General features: G+C 47.5%; 1 protein-coding gene and 1 non-coding gene across 3 annotated transcripts; one reads left to right on the forward strand and one right to left on the reverse strand.

Moving 5' to 3' along the window:
* Nucleotides 1–10,448: 10,448 nt before the first annotated feature.
* Nucleotides 10,449–11,123, reverse strand: RPPH1 (ribonuclease P RNA component H1). The gene is given in 1 exon segment (NR_002313.1): nucleotides 10,449–11,123.
* Nucleotides 11,124–11,247: 124 nt separating this feature from the next.
* PARP2 (poly(ADP-ribose) polymerase 2) lies at nucleotides 11,248–22,078 on the forward strand. 2 transcript variants are annotated; one of them, XM_038558410.1, is made up of 17 exons: nucleotides 11,248–11,303; nucleotides 12,602–12,754; nucleotides 13,032–13,102; nucleotides 13,694–13,744; nucleotides 14,169–14,265; nucleotides 14,689–14,764; nucleotides 15,630–15,732; nucleotides 16,491–16,650; nucleotides 17,109–17,247; nucleotides 18,719–18,782; nucleotides 18,863–18,997; nucleotides 19,455–19,582; nucleotides 19,730–19,829; nucleotides 20,544–20,642; nucleotides 20,883–21,007; nucleotides 21,115–21,295; nucleotides 21,716–22,078. In XM_038558410.1, exons 1-16 carry the CDS (start codon nucleotides 11,258–11,260, stop codon nucleotides 21,272–21,274), a joined length of 1,707 nt encoding a protein of 568 aa, XP_038414338.1. In that variant the 5' UTR covers nucleotides 11,248–11,257; the 3' UTR covers nucleotides 21,275–21,295; nucleotides 21,716–22,078. The 2 variants fall into 2 exon arrangements, with proteins under 2 accessions (XP_038414338.1, XP_038414337.1); XM_038558409.1 differs by lacking the exon at nucleotides 21,716–22,078 and having other exon boundaries at nucleotides 21,115–21,380.
* Nucleotides 22,079–22,159: the final 81 nt, after the last annotated feature.

The following is a 22,159-nucleotide window of genomic DNA, read 5'->3' on the forward strand; positions in this document are numbered from 1 at the left end:
GTGAAGCCTACGACACCTCTCCCACAATGTGCTGCTCCCTGCAGGTTCTAGCTGTGCTTCAGCCACATGAAAGCCACTTCATATGTACTGAGCATTTAGGGAGCTCAAGTAAATATTCTGTAAATACCCCAAGAACTATCAATGACCCACTCCTTTTGTTCCCTATGAGAGGTAAATGCTACTAAGTGCTAATGCTCATGGCCAAAATGTACATTTTACATATGCGAAGGTCTACACAAACGACAAATGGATAATACCCATCATCTGACGTTCCTAAGATTACTACTACTGCTCAGTTTTACTCGGTTCCACGCCGATGACTCCGTGCCCTTGCTGTGTCTAGCATTATGCGATACACCAGTAACTCAAAGAACCTATCTTTTTTCGCTAGAAAAGACACAAATAACACTAAGAGACACAGAGACACAGAGAACACTAAGGCCTATCGTAGTCAAAGCTCAAATACTTGCTTTATGGTCCCATCAGCCTCTGACCATCCCCACTGAGAATGTCCGAATCCAAGCCCACTTGGTTGGCGGGGAGTCTACGGTAATGTTGCGGATGCTTCCATGTGCCTCTTCGGGGCTGGCACACAGGCCTCTGAGGACCCAGGCCTGCCTTCCTCTGTGGACTCTATCCTCAACCTGAAGCAAAAGGAAAACAATACAGAACTTCGTATAGGAAATAAATGCTGAATCATCACTTGGCGGAGTTTTCTTTTAGGGATGGCCCTATAAGGCGCTGCTATCAGAACAGATTCCAAGTTTTGCTTCCGGTGCGGCGCATGGTCAACTATGTTAGATACTGTTCTCAGTGCAGGAGGAATCCACTCACAGCATTTAGAAAATAAAAGTGGGGAGCTCAGAAACTCCCCAGAAATGCAGAACCATGCAGCTCATTCATGCCAAGAGAACAGAATTTCACGCAGCCCCAGTCCCACTGCTCGTGTAACAAAGGAAAACACAGTATCTGACCGCTTCAGGTCAAAACAGCGGGAAAGAATAACTTGAAATGAGGATAGAAGAAGCAATAACACCGCTACTCGGTTAACTTGATATTTTACCTATTTCATAATACTTGGTCCATCTCAGAACTTATAAAGCACTTTCTATATTTACCTCATTTTTGCAAATACTATGTCATCTCCATTTTATAGGTCAGCAAGCAAGGTTTGAAGACTAAATGGCAGGCACCCTAGTGGTTAAGATCATGAATTTTTTTTTCAAGATTTTATTTATTCACGAGAGACACACAGAGAGGCAGAGACACAGGCAGAGGGAGAAGCAGGCTCCATGCAGGGAGCCCGATGCAGGACCAATCCTGGGACCCTGGGGTCACACCCTGGGCCGAAGGCAGACGCTCAACTGTTGAGCCCCCCAAGCGCCCCAGATAATGAATTTTGAAGTCAAGACAAAACTGGATTTGAATCTTTGACTCCCCGGCATATTTGCAACTTCTCTAAGCTTCTGATTCCCCTTCTCTAAAATGAAAACAAATACCACCTACCTTAGGACTGTTGGGAAGATTAAATGAGGTAAAATAAACATAAAATACTTTGCACAGTAGCTTGCATGTAGTTAGTAAGTTAAATGTTTAATGTGCTGTTTTTATTATTGTGTCCAAGCTCAACCAGCTAATAGAGTAGGAACCCAGATACTCCGCCAAACAATTTCACTTTTCAAAATAATCTTGAAGCCAGGAAAGTCATTCATACCCCTCATAAGGCCCTTCCAAATCTGAGATACTTCTAATTGGAAAACTGGTTGTTTCACAAGACATGATTTTAGTCTTTTAAGACTAAGACCTAGGGATCCCTGGGTGGCGCAGCGGTTTAGTGCCTGCCTTTGGCCCAGGGCGCGATCCTGGAGACCTGGGATTGAATCCCATGTTGGGCTCCTGGTGCATGGAGCCTGCTTCTCCCTCTGCCTGTGTCTCTGCCTCTCTCTCTCTCTCTCTCTGTGACTATCATAAATAAATAAATTAAAAAAAAAAAAAGACTAAGACCTAAAAGAAAAAGATATATATTTATACCTTTAGTGGGATTCCCAAAAGCTCGTTTTGCATGTTTACATCCCAAAAAAATTACCATTTTCCCTAACTTAATGCTAAAATACAAGTTTACCCCCTCAACACCATAATTTCGGGAAGCTATCCAACACAGTTTGCTATGTAACCCCTGGAACATGCCCCTTCTGCCCTTGGTGAACACAACCATGTGGTTTCTCTGGTTCTTGCTGCCATTCTTTCTCAACATTAGATACATGCTCACAGCAAAATAAACCATCCCTTACCTAAACTGAAGTGGGCTAAGGTATATTCACATAAAAGCCATAAACACGGTTTTGCTTTTTATAGAAAATCCTTTATTGCTCAGTCAAGATATTTATGGTGCTGGTTGGTTTCTAGTCATCATTGTGTACAAAATAAATATATGTAAAGGGAAGAACTGCACATTTAGAGTCCTGATAAACAATATATCAAAACCCACCTGAACTGTCACATGTGACAACTGACATGCACACTCATTTTGGGGCAAACAACAAGACTGTAAACTACCTAAATGTTGACAATAAAGGTTAAATAAATCATGGTATGCACATACATTAGATTGCTGTATAACCATTATAAGGAATGTGGATGGCGGTGCCCAGGTGGCTCGGTCCGTTGAACATCTGCCTTGAGCCTCGGGTCACGATCCCAGGGTCCTGGGATGGAGCCTGCATCAGTGGAGAATCTGCTTTTCTCCCCCTCTGCCTCTCCCCACTCTGCTCATACTTACTCACTCTCTCTCTCTCTCAAATAAATAAATAAATATTTTTTTTAAAAAGTGTGGATGTTCTTTATTTACTTATTTGGAAATCTTTTTTTTTCCCCCAATTTGGAAATCTTAACTGGGAAAAAATACCTGCTAGAGTATGTAAAGAAGAGAGGAGGGTGAAATGCATGTATTTGCTTATACTTACATAAAATATCTCAGAAAGGATACATAAGAAACTGTTAATGCTGTTACTGGGGAGGGGAATTAGGTGGCGTAGGAGACTTGGTGATAACACTTTGGTCCCTTTTTAATTTTGAACCATAGCATTAAATTAACAATAAAGCTTGAGAATTATAAGGATTATGAGATATCTACAACCATCTATTACCACATTCCACCCACTAGTTTATTTCTGTCACACCTCTGCCCGTTAGAATAACATTATATTATATTCAAACTGATGCAGGATACAAAATCAATGTCCAGAAGTCAGTGGCATTTCTATACACTAACAATGAGACTGAAGAAAGAGAAATTAAGGAGTCAATCCCATTTACAATTGCGCCCAAAAGCATAAGATACCTGGACTAAACCTAACCAAAGAGGTAAAGGATCTATACCCTAAAAACCACAGAACACTTCTGAAAGAAATTGAGGAAGACACAAAGAGACGGAAAAACATTGCATGCTCATGGATTGGAAGAATTAATATTGTGAAAATATCTATGCTACCCAGGGCAATTTACACGTTCAATGCGATCCCTATCAAAATACCATGGACTTTCTCCAGAGAGTTGGAACAAATCTCAATGGAACAGCATAGAGAATCCAGAAGTGGACCCTCAACTCATGGTCAACTAATATTCGACAAAGCAGGAAAGAGTATCCACTGGAGAAAGGACAGTCTCTTCAATAAATAGTGCTGGGAACATTGGACATCCACATGCAGAAGAATGAAACTAGACCACTCTCTTAGATCAGACACAAAGACAAACTCAAAATGGATGAAAGATCTAAATGTGAGACAAGAATCATCAAAATCCTGGAGGAGAACACAGGGAACTCCCTTTATGAACTCGGCCACAGCAACTTCTTGCAAGACACATCCATGAAGGCAAGAGAAACAAAAGCAAAAATGAACTATTGGGACTTCATCAAGGTAAGAAGCTTTTGCACAGCAAAGGATACAGTTAACAAAACTACAAGACAATCTACAGATGGGAGAAGAGATTCAAACTGATGTAGATCAAGGAGAAAAATGGAAATCAATTTACACTCAAGGTCACTAGGCAAAAGTTTTTATAAGAAAAAAGATAGGGGCAGCCCTGGTGGCTCAGCCGTTTAGCGCTGCCTTCAGCCCAGGACGTGACCCTGGGGACCCAGAATCGAGTCCCACGTCGGGCTCCCTGCACGGAGCCTGCTTCTCCCTCTGCCTGTGTCTCTGCCTCTCTCTGTGTCTCTCTCTCATGAATAAATAAATAAAATCTTAAAAATCTTTTCAAAAAAAGATACGCAAAATAAATGTAGCATTTACTTCTAGAAGGTATCAAACATTTATTTTAATACCTGGCCTTCATATATCTTGATTTTCAAAAGCAGAGCCTCGTAACGGTTATGGACTCACCCAAGGTCACTGGAGGAGTCAACTGTGACGCCAGTATGTGACTTAGGCTTGGCCTGAGCTAAGGCCCTTGATTTTTGTTTAGTATTTCTTAGGCCTTTTAGGGCACCCTCACTACCGTGGTGACATTAAAATTGGGAGCTCCTCTTAGGGTCACTAAAATCATCAAACTTCAGACGTGGTGGCCTAGGCTCACCAAGGAAGCGGAAATGCTCGGAGCAAAGGCTAGGGCAAAGAACATTTGCTGCAGCCCCCCACAAATCCAGCAAGGCCCTGGGCCCCACGGCCACAAAGGAAGTGAGGTGCACTGGCCTGAGCCTCCTCCCAAGGTCTAGCCTCTCACCCGGGGAGGCAGGGGTGGAAACAGCCTTGGGACACTAGCGGCACTGTCCCTTCAAGCAGAATGAAGCCGGGCACCTCCAGGAGCTGGGCTCCTCCACAGGAGGCACAGCCTGTGGCTTCTGGGTCCCTTGCCCGCGCCAGGGCTCGCCGGGACACAGGGTTCAAGGGCCAGAGGAGTCCCGAACAACCAGGGAGCCAAACCAAGTGCAGGCTCAGCAGCCCACCTCCCCGTGGGGGGAGCAAGAGCAGAGACCGGAGGCCCCGGGAAGTGGCCTCCACCTGACGGGCTAAGGAGCTACAGGGACGCCCTCCTCCTCTACCTTGAAAGGCCCCTCGGGAGGCAAGCCCCCTTCACTGCCCTGACCCCAGGGAACAGTGAGGCACTGCTTTTAGACTGAACTTTTAAACCAAGTTTCCTTGTGAGTTAATGTGCTTATCACAAGTGGACTCCTGTGTGTCCTTGTCCCGGTTTAGGTGGCCCTACTGTCAACGACTTTCATTTCCTTAGGATAATTTCCTAATCTTTGTGACCTCAAAGTGGGGAATTTGTGCAAAGCAACAGGTTTCATTACGCCCGGCCTAGACCTAGACCCGTTCCCATCAGAACTTCCCTCCAGGGCCTTATTCCAGCTAATAGACCTATGAATAAAAGAGGCCGTGACTAAGGCTTCAGGCTTGGCGGGAACATCCAAGGTATAACCCCTTCCTCAACTAGCCCCTACCTTCTCAGCGTTCTGCATCATGACTATCACTAGTTCAAACTCCTTTGTCTTTTCTCAGTTCCTCACAAATTTACCAGTGCTCCATCTAAAGATATAAAAGCTTCCTGCTCGGGTCGCTTCTTCAGGGCTTCCTTCTCTTGCAAAGGCTCCCATGTAAATTAAAAATTCAGCGAAATCCGTATGTTTTTCTCCTGTTCATCTGTCACTTTAATTTTCAGACCCTGCCAGGGACTCTAAGAAGGTTCCCTTAGAGTAGCAGATGAAAATCTCTATTTCAAAAAAAAAAAAAAGAACATCTCTATTTCAAGGTGCTGCACAGGGGTATTCTAGGACATTTCACACAAGTTGTGATAGTTTCCAAGAAACTTTCTAGCTGCGCGATCTGGAATAAATTTCTTAAACTCTCTGAGACTCAATTTTCCCCTCTGTACCATGGGGATAGTAATACCTACGTCCCTAACATACAAATATATGATAGAGTCTAGCATAATGACCGGTCATAGTACATGCTCAATTCATGGGATCCTTCCTTCTTTGCTCATTCCTCATTCTTATATAGACAGAACAGGAAAAAGTAAGTAACCACTTGCATGAGTTTACTAATATACTATTATATTATATAGTAATTAATTCATCTACATATCATATAATTTTTTCTAGATACAAGTAAATCAATGAAAATTAGCTTCTGCTCCTAAATTTTGTGATTACAGACCTATAGTTACCCATAATTTCCTGCTTCTTAATAGTGGCAAGGTTACATTGCAGATTTTCTTTTTTTTTTTAAGATTTTATTTATTCATGAGAGAGAGAGAGAGAGAGGCAGAGACACAGGCAGAGGGAGAAGCAGGCTCCATGCACCGGGAGCCCGACGCGGGACTCGATACCGGGTCTCCAGGATCACGCCCTGGGCTGAAGGAGGTGCTAAACTGCTGAGGCACCCGGGCTGCCCTACACTGCAGATTTTCTTCCTCTGCAGTAAGAGATACGAGTGGATCATTCTGGAAAGCCAGAAAGATGAACGTAGGGCTCTCTGAAATCATTGTGAAAAGAACAACTTTAGTAAAGGGCTTTGGAACACCAAGATTACATACAAAGACAGAGATGTATTTTAAGGGTTAAAAAGGAAAGGCTGGCCCATCTCTAAAGTGGGGAATGAAGAATCTGGGTCCTGGATCCACCGGGTTGCAGATGCTGAAATCAGCTGACTCTACAATCCTGCAAGAGAGCATTAAAAAATGTGGAGCCTGAGTTGCTCTAAGTAGGACCTTTTGGGCCACTTAGTGGGATCATCTGTCCTCAAAGAACCTTACTGACCTGTGCAATGATCTACTTGAACAAGATCATCATTGCAGCACCATAAGGTAGCACAGCCACATCATGTGAGTGAAAAGCAATGGAGTCAAGAACTTACCAGACTGTGTTTTGGGATGGATGTGGGAGTCAAGCTGTCCCTCCCCGAAGCCTTAAGTCTTTTGGGATGATTTGGGGGAATAGAGAGGCATGTTTTTCTTAGTAAGGCGTCGGGAGACCATGTCCCTCCTCCATGCGCACCCTGAATTCATGGGAGACTTCAGGTCAGTTATAACTACAGGTAGCAAATGATGCGAAGATCATACCATATCACAGATTTATTAGCCCGCTATCCCCGATTCTTGATGTTAACATTATAATCAAAACCAAAAAAAAAAGCTAAAGAAAGCAAACAAATCTCCCCCCAAATCACCCTTTTGCAGAAACCTCCTTCCTCATCCCCCGCTCTAGTCACCTCCTGCGGAGGTGACTCTGATGAGACCTCCTGTGCGCCTAATATTTCTCTTTATCTCTTCCCCACTTTCATTCTTCCATAGGACTCATCTTCTTGCATAAAGTCCCTGACCTTGAGACCCCTGGGATAAATATTACACCTCTGCCTTAGTCACAATCTTTCTTCAGGTTTTCAGCCGGTTCTTCCCTTCTCTGCACCTGGAACCCCTTCCTCTTCCCATCTTATCCCATCAGTACCCATGATAACACCTCTTCCCTTTTTTCCCCACTGGTCAGGCTCTGCGAGTCTTCTAAAACTTTGTTACCGTTTCGTTTCCCAGAAGTCGAACAAATTTATGATGCCAGAGCAATAGGAATATTGCTAGTCTATATGTGAAAAATATACAAAAAATATCATAACGATTACAAGACCAAGCAGTGAACTCATATTTACATTCTGTAAATGTTTAGGACACCTGGGTGGCTCCGTCAGTAAACATCTCAGGTCATGATCTTAGGGTCCTGTGATCAAGTCCCCCAGTGGGCCCCTTACTCAGCAAGGAGCCTGCTTCCGCCTCTCCCTCTGCCTGCTGCTCACTTGCTCGCTCGTGCTCTCTGTCAAATAAATTAATAAAATCTTTTTTAAAAAATAAAAGAAAAAATGTTAATTAATATATTTCTTTGAGAGTTAGAGAGAGAGAGAGGGCACAGGATGGGGTAGGGCAGAGGGACAGGGAGAAAGAAACTCTACGCAGACTACTGAGTGCAGGGCCCCACTCCAGGCTGGATCCCATGACCCTGAGCTTGATCATGACCTGTGCCAAAACCAAGAGTTGGCTGCTTAGCCAACTGCACCACTCAGATGCCCCCAATTATTAAGATTTTTATGCCTTCTTTTTCCTTTTCTTTTCTTCTCTTCCTCCTCCCTTTTCTTCTTCATTTTTCTTCTGCTCCTGCTATTTCTCCCACATATTTTATATATTCTGAGATATCAGAAATGCTTTTTTTCTTTTTTTTTCTTTCTCTTTTTTTTTTCCAGAAATGTTTTTAGATACTACTTCTATACCTTCTTGGAACCCAAATAAAGAAAATAAGATCGCACCTATTGCTAGGTTGTTTCAGCCATTTGAGGTTTGCAAGATCTTGTATACGAACTAAACGATTCTTATCAGGGTGTGGATGCTAGTTGCTCAGTCCAATGTGATACAAACCCAAATTGGTCATAAGGAGAACTCCTTTCTATTTTATTATATTTTATATTTATTTATTTATTAGCCGACTAAAACCTTCATTGAGAGCCAAAATACCAAGAGGCTGTCTTCTGGAGGTTCTTGGGCCTCAGACCTTAGGAAGTAGGGCCCCTCAACCCATGATGTTAGAAGAAGGCTAGAACTAAGTTCCACAGCCAGGCCACTTTCTGTGTCTCCGACGCCAGGCTGAGCGGCAAGTGCTGTGCCCCTGTCTCCAGGTTGAGGCCTGGCCTGTGGACTCACAGCCAAGGTTCGCAGGCCGCACAGCTTGGTCCTCAGCTGGCCCCACGGGCGAGTGTGCACAGTCGAGGGCACAGCCGCCGCTGAGGCCCACCTGGGGGAGCACCTGCCATGGGCAGGTCCATGCTGCCAGGTGCATGAGGACATCACTAAGCTCCTCTCGGAGGGCTGCCCGTCCCTGGGGGACCAGGCTTGGGGGCCAGGCTCCCCTTCAGGCTTCCACCTCCCCCACCGAAGCCAGGAGCAGGTTGGTGGGATTGGTGGAATTGGCCCCAGCCTCGTTCTGCAGCAAACTCAGCACGCACGCGGCAGGTGCCCTCAGGTGTGGGCGGGGGGCGAAGGCAAAGGGGCTGGCAGCCGCACCATCTGCCCCCGTGTTCCCACACGCGTCCCACCCACCAGAGACGGCTGCCTGCCACGCACCAGCCGGAATGCACCTGCCAGGATGCACCAGCCGCCATGCACCTGCCGGGATGCACAGGACAACACCGCCACCCCTTTCTATTGGAAAGGCCTATTTGCTTTTGCTTGGGTATCACAAATCCATTTTTCGTATATTTATTTTCTGAAATAGATAGACTTCCCCAGAAAGCATGTACCTTACAGAGTAGCTTGATTAATCCATTTTTCCCGTCCTTATGGTATGATAGAAAATGTAAGGAAATCTTAGGAATATCACATTATAATCAACACTACCTAAAATGTTCACTTACCAGGATAGGAAGTCTTGATTTGCAGTTAACTCTTCTTTTTAGTGACACGTATTTTGACTAATTCATCATTTTTTCCCCTAAGATATCTTCAATGTATTATGACAATTTTAAGCATCCAGACAACCAGAGAATAGAATATAATGGACATCTAGGGACACCTGGGTAGCTCAGCAACTGAGGGTCCACCTGGGGCCCAGGGCGTGATCCCGGTGGGTCGGGAATTCAGTCTCATTCCGCTCTGCGCAGGGCACCTGCTTCTCCCTCCACCTGTGAGTCTGCCTCTTTTTTTCTTCCTCTCATGAATAAATAAATAAAATCTTTAAAAATTAATATAATGGACACCTCTACATAAGTTTCCTAGATTTAAGAATTGTCTGTTTGCTTCATTTGATTATTTTGGCTGGAGTACTTCAAAGCAAATTGCAGATACAACATTTCACCCTTACATATTATTTTCAAAGGAATTTTTTAAAAATCATAACTACCATACTATTGCCACAACTAACAAATATGTTTTAACCCTTCAGGAGCTCAGAATGGGATTGTATTTGGAGGTAGAACCTTTAAAGAATTAGGGGCGCCCGAGGGGCTCAGCGGTTGAGCATCTGCCTTGGGCTCAGGGCGTGACCCGGGGGGTGCCGGGATCGAGTCCCACGTTGGGCTCCCTGCGTGGAGCCTGCTTCTCCCTCTGCCTGTGTCTCTGCCCCTCTCTCTCTCTCTCTGTGTCTCTGTGTCTCTCTGCCTCTGTCTCTCTGTGTCTCTGTCTGTCTCTGTGTCTCTCTGTCTCTGTCTCTCTGCCTCTTTCGGTGTCTCTGCCTCTGTTTCTTTTTCTGTCTCCCTGTTTCTCCCTGTCTCTGTCTCTGTCTCCCTGTCTCTCTCCCTGTCTCTCTCCGTGTCTCTCTGTGTCTCTATCTCCCTATCTCTGTCTCTGTGTGTGTCTGTCTGTCTCTCTGGCTCTGCCTGTCTCTCTCTCTCTCTGCCTCTCACTGTCTCTCTGCCTGTTTCTTTCTCTGTCTCCCTGTCTCTCTCTCTGTCTCTCCCTGTGTGTGTGTCTCTCTGTCTCTCAGGAATAAATAAGGGCTAAGGGCACCCGGGAGGTCAAGCGTGTGGCTTCGGCCCAGGCCAGGCGCGGCCCCACCCGGCGAGGAACCCCCTTACACACGCGCACACACATGCACGCACACCCCGCTCCTGCGCGCTCTCCTCGCTCCTCCAGGAGATAGTACTTCTAAAGTAGAAATAGAAGAAAGGAAGACTCAGACTCAGCGCGTCTAGGACGCCCCCATGCCAGGGCGGGGTCGGGGGGGCAAAAGCGGGCGGGGGAGAGTAGTCTGAATTGGGTTCCGGAGCCCCGCGGCCCGACGCCGGCCTGCTCGGGTGCCCCGGCCCAGCCATTGAACTCACCGTGCCGGCCGTGAGTCTATTCCAAGCCCCGGGGAGGGGGCATCCGCCGCGCGCGCGGCCTCTCCTGCCCGAAGGCCCTCTCCGGGGCCCGCTCTCTGGGAACTCACCCCCCCGCGCGCGGGGAGGGCCCTGCTAGGGCCGCTGCTGGCCCGAGTCTCAGACCTTCCCAGGGGCCGAGAGAGTGACGCGCACTCCGCGCGTGGCCCCACCGCTGAGCTTCCCGCCGCCCTGCGCAGCGCAGCCCTCTCGCCGCTTATAAAGTGCCGCCCGCACGGCCCTTCTCGCTCACGGCGACTTCCCATAACACACAGCAGCATGCAAATACCGCGGGGAGCCCCGCCCCGCCCCGGCCCCCGCACCGCCTCGGGACGCATGCGCCGGCGCTCCGTTCCCGCCTTGGGCCGGCGGCGGGCGGGCGGGCGAGCGGGCGGGAGCGGCTCCGGCGGGGACGAGCGGGCGCCATGGCGGCGCGGCGGCGGGGGACGCGCGGCGGCGGCGGGGCGAGAGGTGCAGGCGCGGGGGCGGGAGCGCGGGGCGGGGCGGGGCGGGGCGGACGCCAGGTGGGCGGGGGCGCCAGGTGCGGGGCGGGCGCCAGGTGGGCGGGGGGGGGCGCTCTCTGCTGCGCTTCCCCGCGCCCGCGTCCCGCCTCCGAGCTCAGCGGGTCGCGGCGTGGCTGCGGGCAGGGCCTCCGGTCGCTGGCACCCTCCTTCCCCAGCTGCCGTCACCGACTCCAAGAAGCCAGTCGGGGGGTGCGCGAATGTGGCATCGGGAGAGGCCGGACAACTCCTGCCCGCGCGTCACCCGCTGTACGATGCACACTACGTGTCACCCACCGTACCGTGCACGTGTCACCCGCTGTATGGTGCACGACGCGTGTCACCCACCGTACCGTGCACGTGTCACCCGCTGTACGATGCACACTACGTGTCACCCACCGTACCGTGCACGTGTCACCCGCTATACAGCGCACACTGCGTGTCACCCACCGTATTGTGCACGTGTCACCTACTGTACCGTGCATACGCGTGTCACCCGCTGTACCGTGCACGTGTCACCTGCTGTATGGTGCACTCTACATGTCACCCACCGTACCGTGCACGTGTTACCGGCTGTATGGTGTACGCCGCATGTCACCCACTGTACAGTGTACGTGTCACCCACTGTACCGTGCACACCGCGTGTCACCCGCTGTACAGTGCACACTGCGTGTCACCCACCGTACCACACACAGTGCGTCCCACTCTCAGATGTTGCCATCAACATTCAGGCCTCAGGGTTGGTGGGTACCATCCTCTCTCTCTTACGCACCTAAGTGCAGAGGTCCATCCTACAAATTCCGTATCATCGCTGTCAGCCTCTGGATTTTACAGTCAGGGCAACTGAGGTTCAAAGAGGTGACGTGACTTCCGCAAGTTCCCGCCGCTGGAAGGGAAGGGACGGGGCTCCTAACAGGAGACCGCAGAGCACTGTGTGGTTTGCCTCTGGGTACTGGGAAGGCTCGGGGCACAAGTATAAGAGCAGCGGGGACACTCCTGCCTCCCCTGCGAGCTCGAGCTCCCAAGAGCCCCGGGGCTCCATTTTACTTTGTTTAGGTTTTTGGCTGCAATTGCAATTTAGGAAGGGATTTCCCCAGACTACCACCAGGACCAGCGGCTTGGCAGTTCTCATTTCTTTATAAATTTACGAAGCCGTCCTGGACCATTTCTTTAAAAAGATGATGTTTTCTTCAAAGTAGGACCGTGTTCGGGGGTACTCATTCCTCCCTTTGGTTCTTTGCTCACTTTTCGTGCCCGTGGCTTCTGCAGCATTCGACAAAGCTGGAAGAGTTCATAATGGCAACACGGCTGGAGAAGACCCTCCTCCTGCAAAGAAAACTCGGAGATGCCAGAGGCAGGGGGTGAAAAGGGGGCCTTTGACTGCAGGAGGGGCCGGTAATGGCAGCACGGAAGACAAGCCAGGTCAGCTCCGGGCGGTGGGCCCGCGGGAGTGCCTCCGGGAGAGGTGGGGCGAGGGACGCCTTGTCCTCTCCACTCACGTCTTCCTTTCCTGAAGATGTCACTAGTTTCCTATCCTGTGGGCGAACCACAGTGCGCCTCTCCTGTCTCCGAATCTTCGGTTTTGTGTCGTTTAGACAGATTGACACCTGGACAGATGGGGATTGCTCGGGGAGGACAGAGTTCATTAGGACACTGATTCCCACACACATAGCTCCCATATGTGTCTGTCTTCCCCCAGAGTCTGTGAAGACCCTGCTGTTAAAAGGCAGAGCTCCCGTGGACCCCGAGTGCGCAGCCAAGGTGGGGAAGGTGAGACTCCTCGCCCCTCGGTTTCTCAGCGCGTGTTCCCGGGCTGCTGGGACTCCTGCCCCCAAGCTGCTGGCATTCAGTTCGGAGCCCTCGCCGAGATACTCCTGGCGATGACTTGTCTCCAAGGCTAAGAGAGGGGAGCAGGGGAGTCTGGGGCTAATAATCCACATGTCTTTGACTTCTGGGGTTGTCATCAGCTTTCCACGCTTCGTTCTCGTTCTCGGAAAATAATCCCGTTCTCAGGGAAGATCCATCTTTGTTCTAATGAGAAACTGCCCTGCTCTGGCACGGGTCACTGACGACTGTGGAAAGGCTTTGAAGAATACACAAGAAAGGCTTCTTTTGGAGCAGGTTTCCTTTAGCCATTAGAATCCTTGGTTTTTCTATAATTACAAAAAAGCAACATGTGTTCATCATAGGATAATCATAGCTAATGTGTAGAAGACCTAGTGTGGCAGTTCCTTCCCCGGAAGGTGGATATTGGTAGTGCTGGGGAATGACATGTTGAGACACAAGAAAATCTAGAGCGTCATGGAGGATTTCATGAAGCCTGAGGTTACGCTACCATCAGTTTTTTCCTTCTCTCCCCAGGCCCACGTGTACTGTGAAGGGAGCGATGTCTATGATGTCATGCTAAACCAGGTAACGGGGGATGCCTGGGTGGCTCAGCGGTTTGGCGCCTGCCTTTGGCCCAGGGCACGATCCTGGAGTCCCGGGATCGAGTCCCACGTCGGGCTCCCGGCATGGAGCCTGCTTCTCCCTCTGCCTGTGTCTCTGTCTCTCTCTCTCTATCTGAATAAATAAATAAAATCTTAAGAATATATATTTTTAAAAAAATAAACCAGGTAACGGGAGGAGCTGTTCTACGTATGGGGATTTTTTTCTTGGTAGTTACTGATGACAGGGTCCCGATGCCCAGATCTTTGATTCTGAGGTCCCTATGTCAGCCTTACATTAGCCCTCTCCCTGGAGCCGTTACTGGTACCCGTGCCTGAGGAAGAGGCCTCAGCTTCTGTGGCTTCCACTTGTAGACCTCTCTCTCAGGTTCGTATTTTCTTCCTGGTAGACCAATCTTCAGTTCAACAACAATAAGTACTATTTGATTCAGCTGTTGGAAGATGATGCCCAGAGGCACTTCAGTGTCTGGATGAGATGGGGCCGAGGTAATGACTTTTATTATGGGTTTTCTGATTTGTCATTCAGAAAGCCAGAAGCAGGATAGTGAGTAACCAGAAGATCCTCCGGGTTTAAGTTGGTGGGATGGAGGCTCCATCACCTGGGAGGGACTTGGAAGTGGGGAATGGCAAGCATCTTCATTAGGAAGTTCCCATTGGCAAAACTAAGAACAGCCTGTCGGCTGGGAAGTGTCCGGTGGGTCTCCTCGTGCTGCTCAGGGACCGTGGCAGTTGGCCAGCAACTCATATCAACAGGACCTGCTTCCTGGGCCCTTCACCGTCCCTCTCGCCTTCCTGCCCACCTGCCAGATGCTGTGCAGGGAGACCTTAGAGAACTGGCCAATGAACTGAGAAAGCTCTTGCTGGATTGGGAGGCAGGAAACCATCTTATGTGTGTCATTTACTTTGCAGTTGGGAAAATGGGGCAGCACAGCTTGGTGGCTTGCTCGGGGGACCTCAACAAAGCCAAGGAAATCTTCCAGAAGAAGTGAGTGCTCGAAACGAGTGCCAAACAAATAACATTCTTCTTCTTGGGTGTATGTTCTTTAAGAATTTTACAGTTTGTGTGATTTGACCTCCATGTTAACATATTTCCACTGTGGCGCTCTATGACTGGAACACCAAACTGCAGACTCAGTCAGTGATCATGTCACCTGGAACCCTGAAACTGACTAAAAAAAAACCAGAAGAATCTAATATATTTAGCACATGGCTAGTAATTTAGGAAATTGGGGGAAAGTGGGTGCGAATGAGAATGCTCAGCTAGAGTTTTAAAAAAATCTTTCACTATGATATGGATGCAGAGCCTTCTGGAGTCTGTGGGAATCTGTCAGAGAAAGGGATCAAACAAGGATCTTTTGTCTGAAATCTTAAAGGTTTTTGTGGTATTTTGGGGCCTTTGGGAAGCTCGAATCCTTTTCTCCCCATTTTTTGTTCCCATTGTCTCCAGAGCTTTTTTTTTTTTTTTTTTTCTAATAAGCATCCTAATTTAGAATCCAGAGTTTTGGAAAGTCAGATATAAAAAGAGTTCTAAGAGGGCAGTTTGAGAAAAAAGACAAGGTGGGCGCCTGGGTGGCTCAGTCAGTTAAGTGTCTGCCTTCATCTCAGGTCGTGACCCCGGGGTCCTGGGATGGAGCCCCAGGTCAGGCCCCCTGCTCAGCGGGGAGCCTGCTTCTCCTTCTCCTCTTGTTCTTGCCTCCTCCCCCCACCCATGCTTTCTGTCAAATAAATAAAATCTTTAAGAAAAAGAGAAAAAGAAATCGTTTGGAGATGTTCTGAGGAAATAATTATAAGCTCACTCCTAGTAGTAGACTCTGATTTGTAAGATTTTCTCGCCATCCTGGACCCCACAGATTCCTTGACAAAACAAAAAACAATTGGGAGGATCGTGAGAAGTTTGAGAAGGTGCCTGGAAAATATGATATGCTAGAAATGGACTATGCTACCAATACTCAGGTAAACTCTGACCACACATTTGGGGAGAAAACTTACTTCCTCTGAACCAGGGTGAAATCTATCAGAATGGCTTAGATCAGGCCCCAGACTGGAACAGGTCAGAGCATCTTGAGTCTTGCTGTTTCTCACCTAAATAAAGGTAACAGTTCCCTCAGAGGTACCTTTCATGGATCTTTGTAGTCTTGATGGGACTGGAGACTAAAGACAGAATGTGCTCTCTTGTCTCCATTATTTAGTATCATTCTTATAAAATCCTTGGCCCTATTTTCAGAAGTTTAATATACGGATCAAGAAAGGACTAATACATAGTCATACTGACGAAACCGCATGTAAAGTGGTCTTCACTTTTGGTTATATACATTTTTTATACATAAAAAAATTAATTTCAACAAATTGAGTTGTACCAGGATGCTGAAAATTGTCTTATACGGTATCTGAGAAATGGGAAAATCTTAGTTTTTTTAAGATGAGAAGATCTGAGACATGATAGCTGTCTTTACATACTTACCGATGAATTAGGAGAGCCTTTTAGACTTATTCTGGGAGTTTACCTGTGGGAGGCACATGTAGGAGGAGAAGGCGGGATCACATCAGGTACTCTAACTGGGTTAGTAACAGAACGAGCCTATGTTCAAGCAGAAGCCAACTGATGCTCACCAAGGGAACAGGGATATTGTAGAGCCAGCCCTTGCAGGGACCTTAAAATATATCCTTTTAGATTTTATATGATTCTTTTTTTTTTTTTTTTTTGGCTGTAGAGTGAAGAGGAAACAAAAAAGGAGTCTCTTAAACTCCCCTTCAAACCAGAATCACAGCTAGATCTTCGAGTGCAGGAGCTGATAGAGTTGATCTGTAATGTCCAGGCCATGGAAGAGACGATGGTAGAAATGAAATACGACACCAAGAAAGCCCCACTTGGTAGGACTTCAGATCCTGTCCTACAGTCTGTCTTTATATTTGCTAGTTTCTTTAATGGGCTATCTCATCACCGCCGTGACTTAAAGCTTGCTGATACTGTGAATCAAGAAAAGGAGGGATCCCTGGGTGGCGCAGCGGTTTGGCGCCTACCTTTGGCCCAGGGCGTGATCCTGGAGACCTGGGATCAAATCCCACATCAGGCTCCCGGTGCATGGAGCCTGCTTCTCCCTCTGCCTATGTCTCTGCCTCTCTCTCCTTCTCTCTCTGTGACTATCATAAATAAATAAAAAAATAAAAAAAAAAAAAGAAAAGGAGATTTTGGGTGAGAGGTGGCGTGAGGGGAGAAGGAGCTGTTTTGAGAGTTGAAGGTGGGGGTCTTTGTGGGGAGGCTCACGAATACAGTTTTCAGGATAGTGCCCTAAGTTGTGAGGTCTGAGGGTCTCTGGTTGCGCCTGCAGGGAAGCTGACAGTGGCACAAATCAAGGCAGGCTACCAGTCTCTCAAGAAGATTGAGGACTGTATTCGGGCTGGCCAGCATGGACGAGCTCTTGTGGAAGCTTGCAATGAATTCTACACCAGGATCCCACATGACTTTGGGTAAGGCCTGTGCTGTTACTTCTCCTTCGTCCTCCACCTGACCGTCTCCTCCTCACTCAGCAACAACTATAGTCTTTTTATTCCCATTTTTAATGAAATGATCATCTTGGATAGATCATCAAAAGCCAAAAATGATTTGTAGTAGCCTTCGTAGTCAACAGACAAGTTTGGGATGCGAGCTCCTGGCCTGATTATCATCATGTTTTCGGACCCAGTAGAAGTCACCAATAGAAAACAGGTCTAGGTATCTAACCAACAGGTGAAAAAATAGCTTCAGACATAGAACTCCCCCTAGTTCCTATTCAAATGATAGTAGGTGTATAAAATACAATTTATCTTTGTCCATTCTATATTCTGGTGCTTGTTCTGTTCTTATTCCTTTTATTTTTATAGCGCTCTGTGACCGAAAGATAACTTTTGATTGGTCAACGGGTCTACTTCTGTTTCTAGACAGGACTGTATCCAAGCTGTTCAAAAACAAGATTCGGCTATTGTCAAAAACAGGAAATGACAAGTGTTGGAGAGGATGTAGAGGAAAGGGAACCCTCCTGTACCGTTAGTGGAATTGTCAAGGAGCACAGCCACTGTAGGAAACAGGATGGAGGTTCCTCAAAGAAATAAGAAAAGAACTTCAGTATGACCCAGCTATTCTACTTCTGGGCATTTAATCTGAAAAATGTGAAAAAAAACACTAATTCAGAAAGATATGCATCCTTATGTTCATTGCAGTATTACTTAAAATAGCCAAGATAGGGCAGCCCCGGTGGCGCAGCAGTTTAGGGCCACCTGCAGCCCAGGGTGTGATCCTGGAGACCCGGGATTGAATCCCGTTTCGGGCTCCCTGCGTGGAGCCTGCTTCTCCCTCTCCCTGTGTCTCTGCCTCTCTCTCTTTCTGTATGTCTCTCATGAATAAATAAATAAAATATAAAAAATAAAATAAAATAGCCAAGATATGGAAACAACCTAGGTGTCCACTGACAGATGACCAGATAAAGAAGAGGTGGTATATTATACGATGGTATATACTACTCAAGCATAAAAAAAGAATGAAATCTTGCCATTTGCAGCAACATGAATGGATGGATCTTGATCGTATTATACTACGCAAAATAAATCAACAGCATAAGACAAACACCATGACTTCACTCATGTGGAATCTAAAAAAACCAAAAAAAAATCATAAATACAGAGAACAGACAGGGGAAGGGGGCTAGGGTGGGTGATATAGGTGAAGGGGATCAGCTGTATAGTGAGGGATGGTAACTGGACTTGGAGCGGTCACTTTCAAATTATAAAGCTGTGCATCTGAAACACGTCTATATGAAATAAACTCATAAAAAGGAATTTCATTTCTATCAAGTCCCAGATATCAAAACCTATACGGTGTGTTTATCTTTAGTCTGTTACTTTGAGTCCTGTGTCATTGGCCACATCTCAGAGAACTGATCGTGGATTTTATCTCTGTCCTTAGGCTCCGCACCCCTCCTTTAATCCGGACAGAGAAAGAGCTGTCAGACAAAGTACAGCTACTGGAGGTGAGACATGCGTGGATTGGGAAGCATTAACTGTCTTGTCCCAAGTTCCTACACATTGATCCTGTATCTCATCTCCCCAGGCTTTAGGAGACATTGAAATCGCCATTAAGCTGGTGAAGACCGCGCTGCAAAGCCCAGAACACCCACTGGACCAACACTATAGAAAACTACACTGTGCCTTGCATCCTCTAGACCATGAAAGTCACGAGTTCAAAGTAAGAAAAATGATCACTTATTTTCCTACCTTTAAGACCCATCCCCGGGATCCCTGGGTGGCGCAGCGTTTTGGCGCCTGCCTTTGGCCCAGGGCGCAATCCTGGAGACCCGGGATCGAATCCCACATCGGGCTCCCAGTGCATGGAGCCTGCTTCTCCCTCTATGTCTCTGCCTCTCTCTCTCTCTCTCTCTCTGTGTGACTATCATAAAAAAAAAAAAGACCCATCCCCGTAGCCCCACTGTTCTGTGACCACTTCTGGTTAAGAGCAAACCTTTATGTAGAACAGAATTTCGCTTTACCGGGATCTTGGGGAGGTAGAGCTCTTTCTCACTGTCTGGTGAGACTGTCGGGGAGCGAAAAGTCTGCTGGCTTCACCAGAGGCCCTGAGGTTCTCCAGCTCAGTCCGGTGTCTTATAGGGCCCACACCGGCCGTTTCTTTCATTTTCTTTTCACAGGTGATTTCCCAGTACCTACAGTCTACTCATGCTCCCACACACAAGGACTACACCATGACCTTGCTGGACGTTTTTGAAGTGGAGAAGGAGGGTGAAAAAGAAGCCTTCAGAGAGGACCTTCATAACAGGTGTCAGTTTAGCTTTGGGTTTGGGAAGACACCCCTTGCCGGAAGTGCAGTTATGGGACTTCTGGAAAATGCAGGAAATGGCTTTTTTATGTTTATGTCCTAACTGCTGGAGAGCAACAGAGTACAGTAATAATGGCTTTCCCCTAGGATGCTGCTGTGGCACGGCTCCAGGCTTAGTAATTGGGTGGGAATCCTGAGCCACGGCCTTCGAATTGCCCCCCCTGAAGCTCCCGTCACAGGTTACATGGTGAGTAGAAATTGAATCCTGGAAGGAGGCACAAGGGCAGGGGATACAGTCATTTTTTTTCCAGTTCTTTTTTTTTCCTTTTTCTTTTTCAGTTCTTTTTTTTTTCCTTTTTTTTCTAGATTAGGATTCTATAGTACCCTTCCCAAGAATTAAACCCGCTCATGGATAATCCTGACATTTTTCTTTTTTTTTTTTTTTTTTTTGACCCTGACATTTCTTACTATGTCTCCCTTTAAATTCCCAAAGATTGGGGATCCCTGGGTGGCTCAGCGGTTTAGCACCTGCTTTTGGCCCAGGGCGCGATCCTGGAGTCCCAGGACTGAGTCCCTCATCGGGCTCCCAGCATGGAGCCTGCTTCTCCCTCCTCCTGTGTCTCTGCTTCTCTCTCTCTATGTCTATGATAAATTAATAAATAAGCAAGCAAACAAAAAAATAAATAAATCTATCTTTAAAAATAATAAATTCCCAAAGATATCAAAATAAATAAATAAATATCTTTAAAAATAATAATAATAGATTCCCAAAGATATCCCTCCTACCCCCTCAGAAAGTAGAGATTCACCAATATCCCTGCTTCTCTGGGAAGTAATCGCAAGGGGACGTGGAGAAGGGTCCGAATTGTGTTTAAGATCATGGGAACACAGGGTCGGTGGTGCAGGCCTTTCCAACACAGCGGGTTAAGCAGCTGACCTTCATGTTTGTCTATATGCTCAGTTTGGGAAAGGAATCTACTTTGCTGACATGTCTTCTAAGAGCGCCAATTACTGCTTCGCTTCTCGCGTGAAGGACATTGGGCTGCTGCTTCTATCAGAGGTGAGACAAGCCTGTTTATGATCTCTAGATGATTATTAGTTCCTATTTTCTAGAGAGAAAAGTCTGACTCCAGAACCAAGAGATTCACCTGAGAGAACTTGAGGGGGCGGCCGAAGGCAATTTCCATCCCATTCCTCTGCAGGAGGAGGGGAAGAAAGTACTGGTGGGATTTGCTGTTTGGCCTTCGAGCCATCCAGTGCTCAGGAGGATGTGGGTGTTCAAAGATCTTCTGCTTTGCAGGTCGCTCTGGGTCAGTGTAATGAGCTGCTAGAGGCCAATCCTGAGGCGGAAAGATTACTTCAGGGCAAACACAGCACCAAGGGACTGGGCAAGACGGCTCCCAGTCCCGCCTCCTTCATCACCCTGTAAGTACTCAGAGCCTGTACACGCTCAGGCTGGAAGACTCCTTATGACCAGACAAGACTCTCCTTTCCTTATTCCACCTTCTGACCCAGAGTTTTCCATTTGGCAGGAATGGGAGTACGGTTCCTTTAGGACCAGCAAGTGACACAGGAATTCTGAATCCAGATGGTTATACTCTCAACTACAATGAATTTATTGTCTATAGCCCCAACCAAGTCCGTATGCGGTACCTTCTGAAGGTTCGATTTAATTTCCTGCAGCTGTGGTGAAATTGATATTAAATAAACTGGGTAAGATCTGATCTTCAAACAAGGAAATAGATAATGTACTTTTGGATTTTCTGATCTTTTATGTAATAAAAATAACACAAATCTACCACTGGCTTCTTTGGGCTCGATTTCTCCAAGTGCATATTTCTTCTCATGGTCGTACTTCCTCATTTTCAGGACGGGAGGTACTCATTGCTCTACATACCCCACAACTAGCTGCAGGTTACGCAGGATCCTATTCCCTCTCAGCCGAATAGCCTCTGCGCATTGGAGGATGCTAATGGACACCAATGGTTTTCCCCATTTAAGTCAATTTTTCTGCAAACTGGAGTTTGTTGGGTATTATTACGAGGGAAGAGGCAACAGAGGCTGGATTGTTCCCTTGCTCCCACCCAAATCCTCTAACTTGCCTCTTTCTCCTGTTTACCAACTGCGGACCAGGTCTCCCACCACTTATCCTAGGACAGCAGATACCCAAAAGTCTGGAAGCACTTAAAGAGAGGATCCCTTCCTGAGCGAGCTGTTCCGCGCCCCGATGGCAACACCCCCGGCTTGTCCTCCCCTGGCGGCGGCGGGAAACCACTGGCCCTGAAGGCCGCTCTCGAGGACCATCCGCGGCGGATCCGGCCCGCATCAGGGTTGGGGTTGAAGCAGAAAACAAACAGGGGCACCTGCATATGCCACTTGCCCCACATCCCCATCAGAGCGCGGGCAAGGGCAGCCCGTGGCTCAGAGGCCGAACGCCGCCTTCGGCCCGGGCGTGACCCTGGGCCCCAGGATCGAGTCCCCATCGGGCTCCCTGCATGGAGCCTGCTTCTCCCTCGGCCTGGGTCTCTGCCTCTCTCTGTGTCTCATGAATAAAATCTTAAAAAAAAAAAAAACACG

Source organism: Canis lupus, chromosome 15 (assembly GCF_011100685.1).
Source record: "Canis lupus familiaris isolate Mischka breed German Shepherd chromosome 15, alternate assembly UU_Cfam_GSD_1.0, whole genome shotgun sequence".
Lineage (NCBI taxonomy): Eukaryota > Metazoa > Chordata > Mammalia > Carnivora > Canidae > Canis > Canis lupus.

Bases quoted from the DNA above. Each gene is read 5' to 3' on its own strand.
- PARP2 (XM_038558410.1), top strand. From the start codon at position 11,258: ATGGCGGCGCGGCGGCGGGGGACGCGCGGCGGCGGCGGGGCGAGAG. The intron at 14,765-15,629 runs GTGAGTGCTCGA...TGGACCCCACAG, and splicing joins AAGGAAATCTTCCAGAAGAA to ATTCCTTGACAAAACAAAAA. The intron at 15,733-16,490 runs GTAAACTCTGAC...TTTTGGCTGTAG, and splicing joins ACTATGCTACCAATACTCAG to AGTGAAGAGGAAACAAAAAA.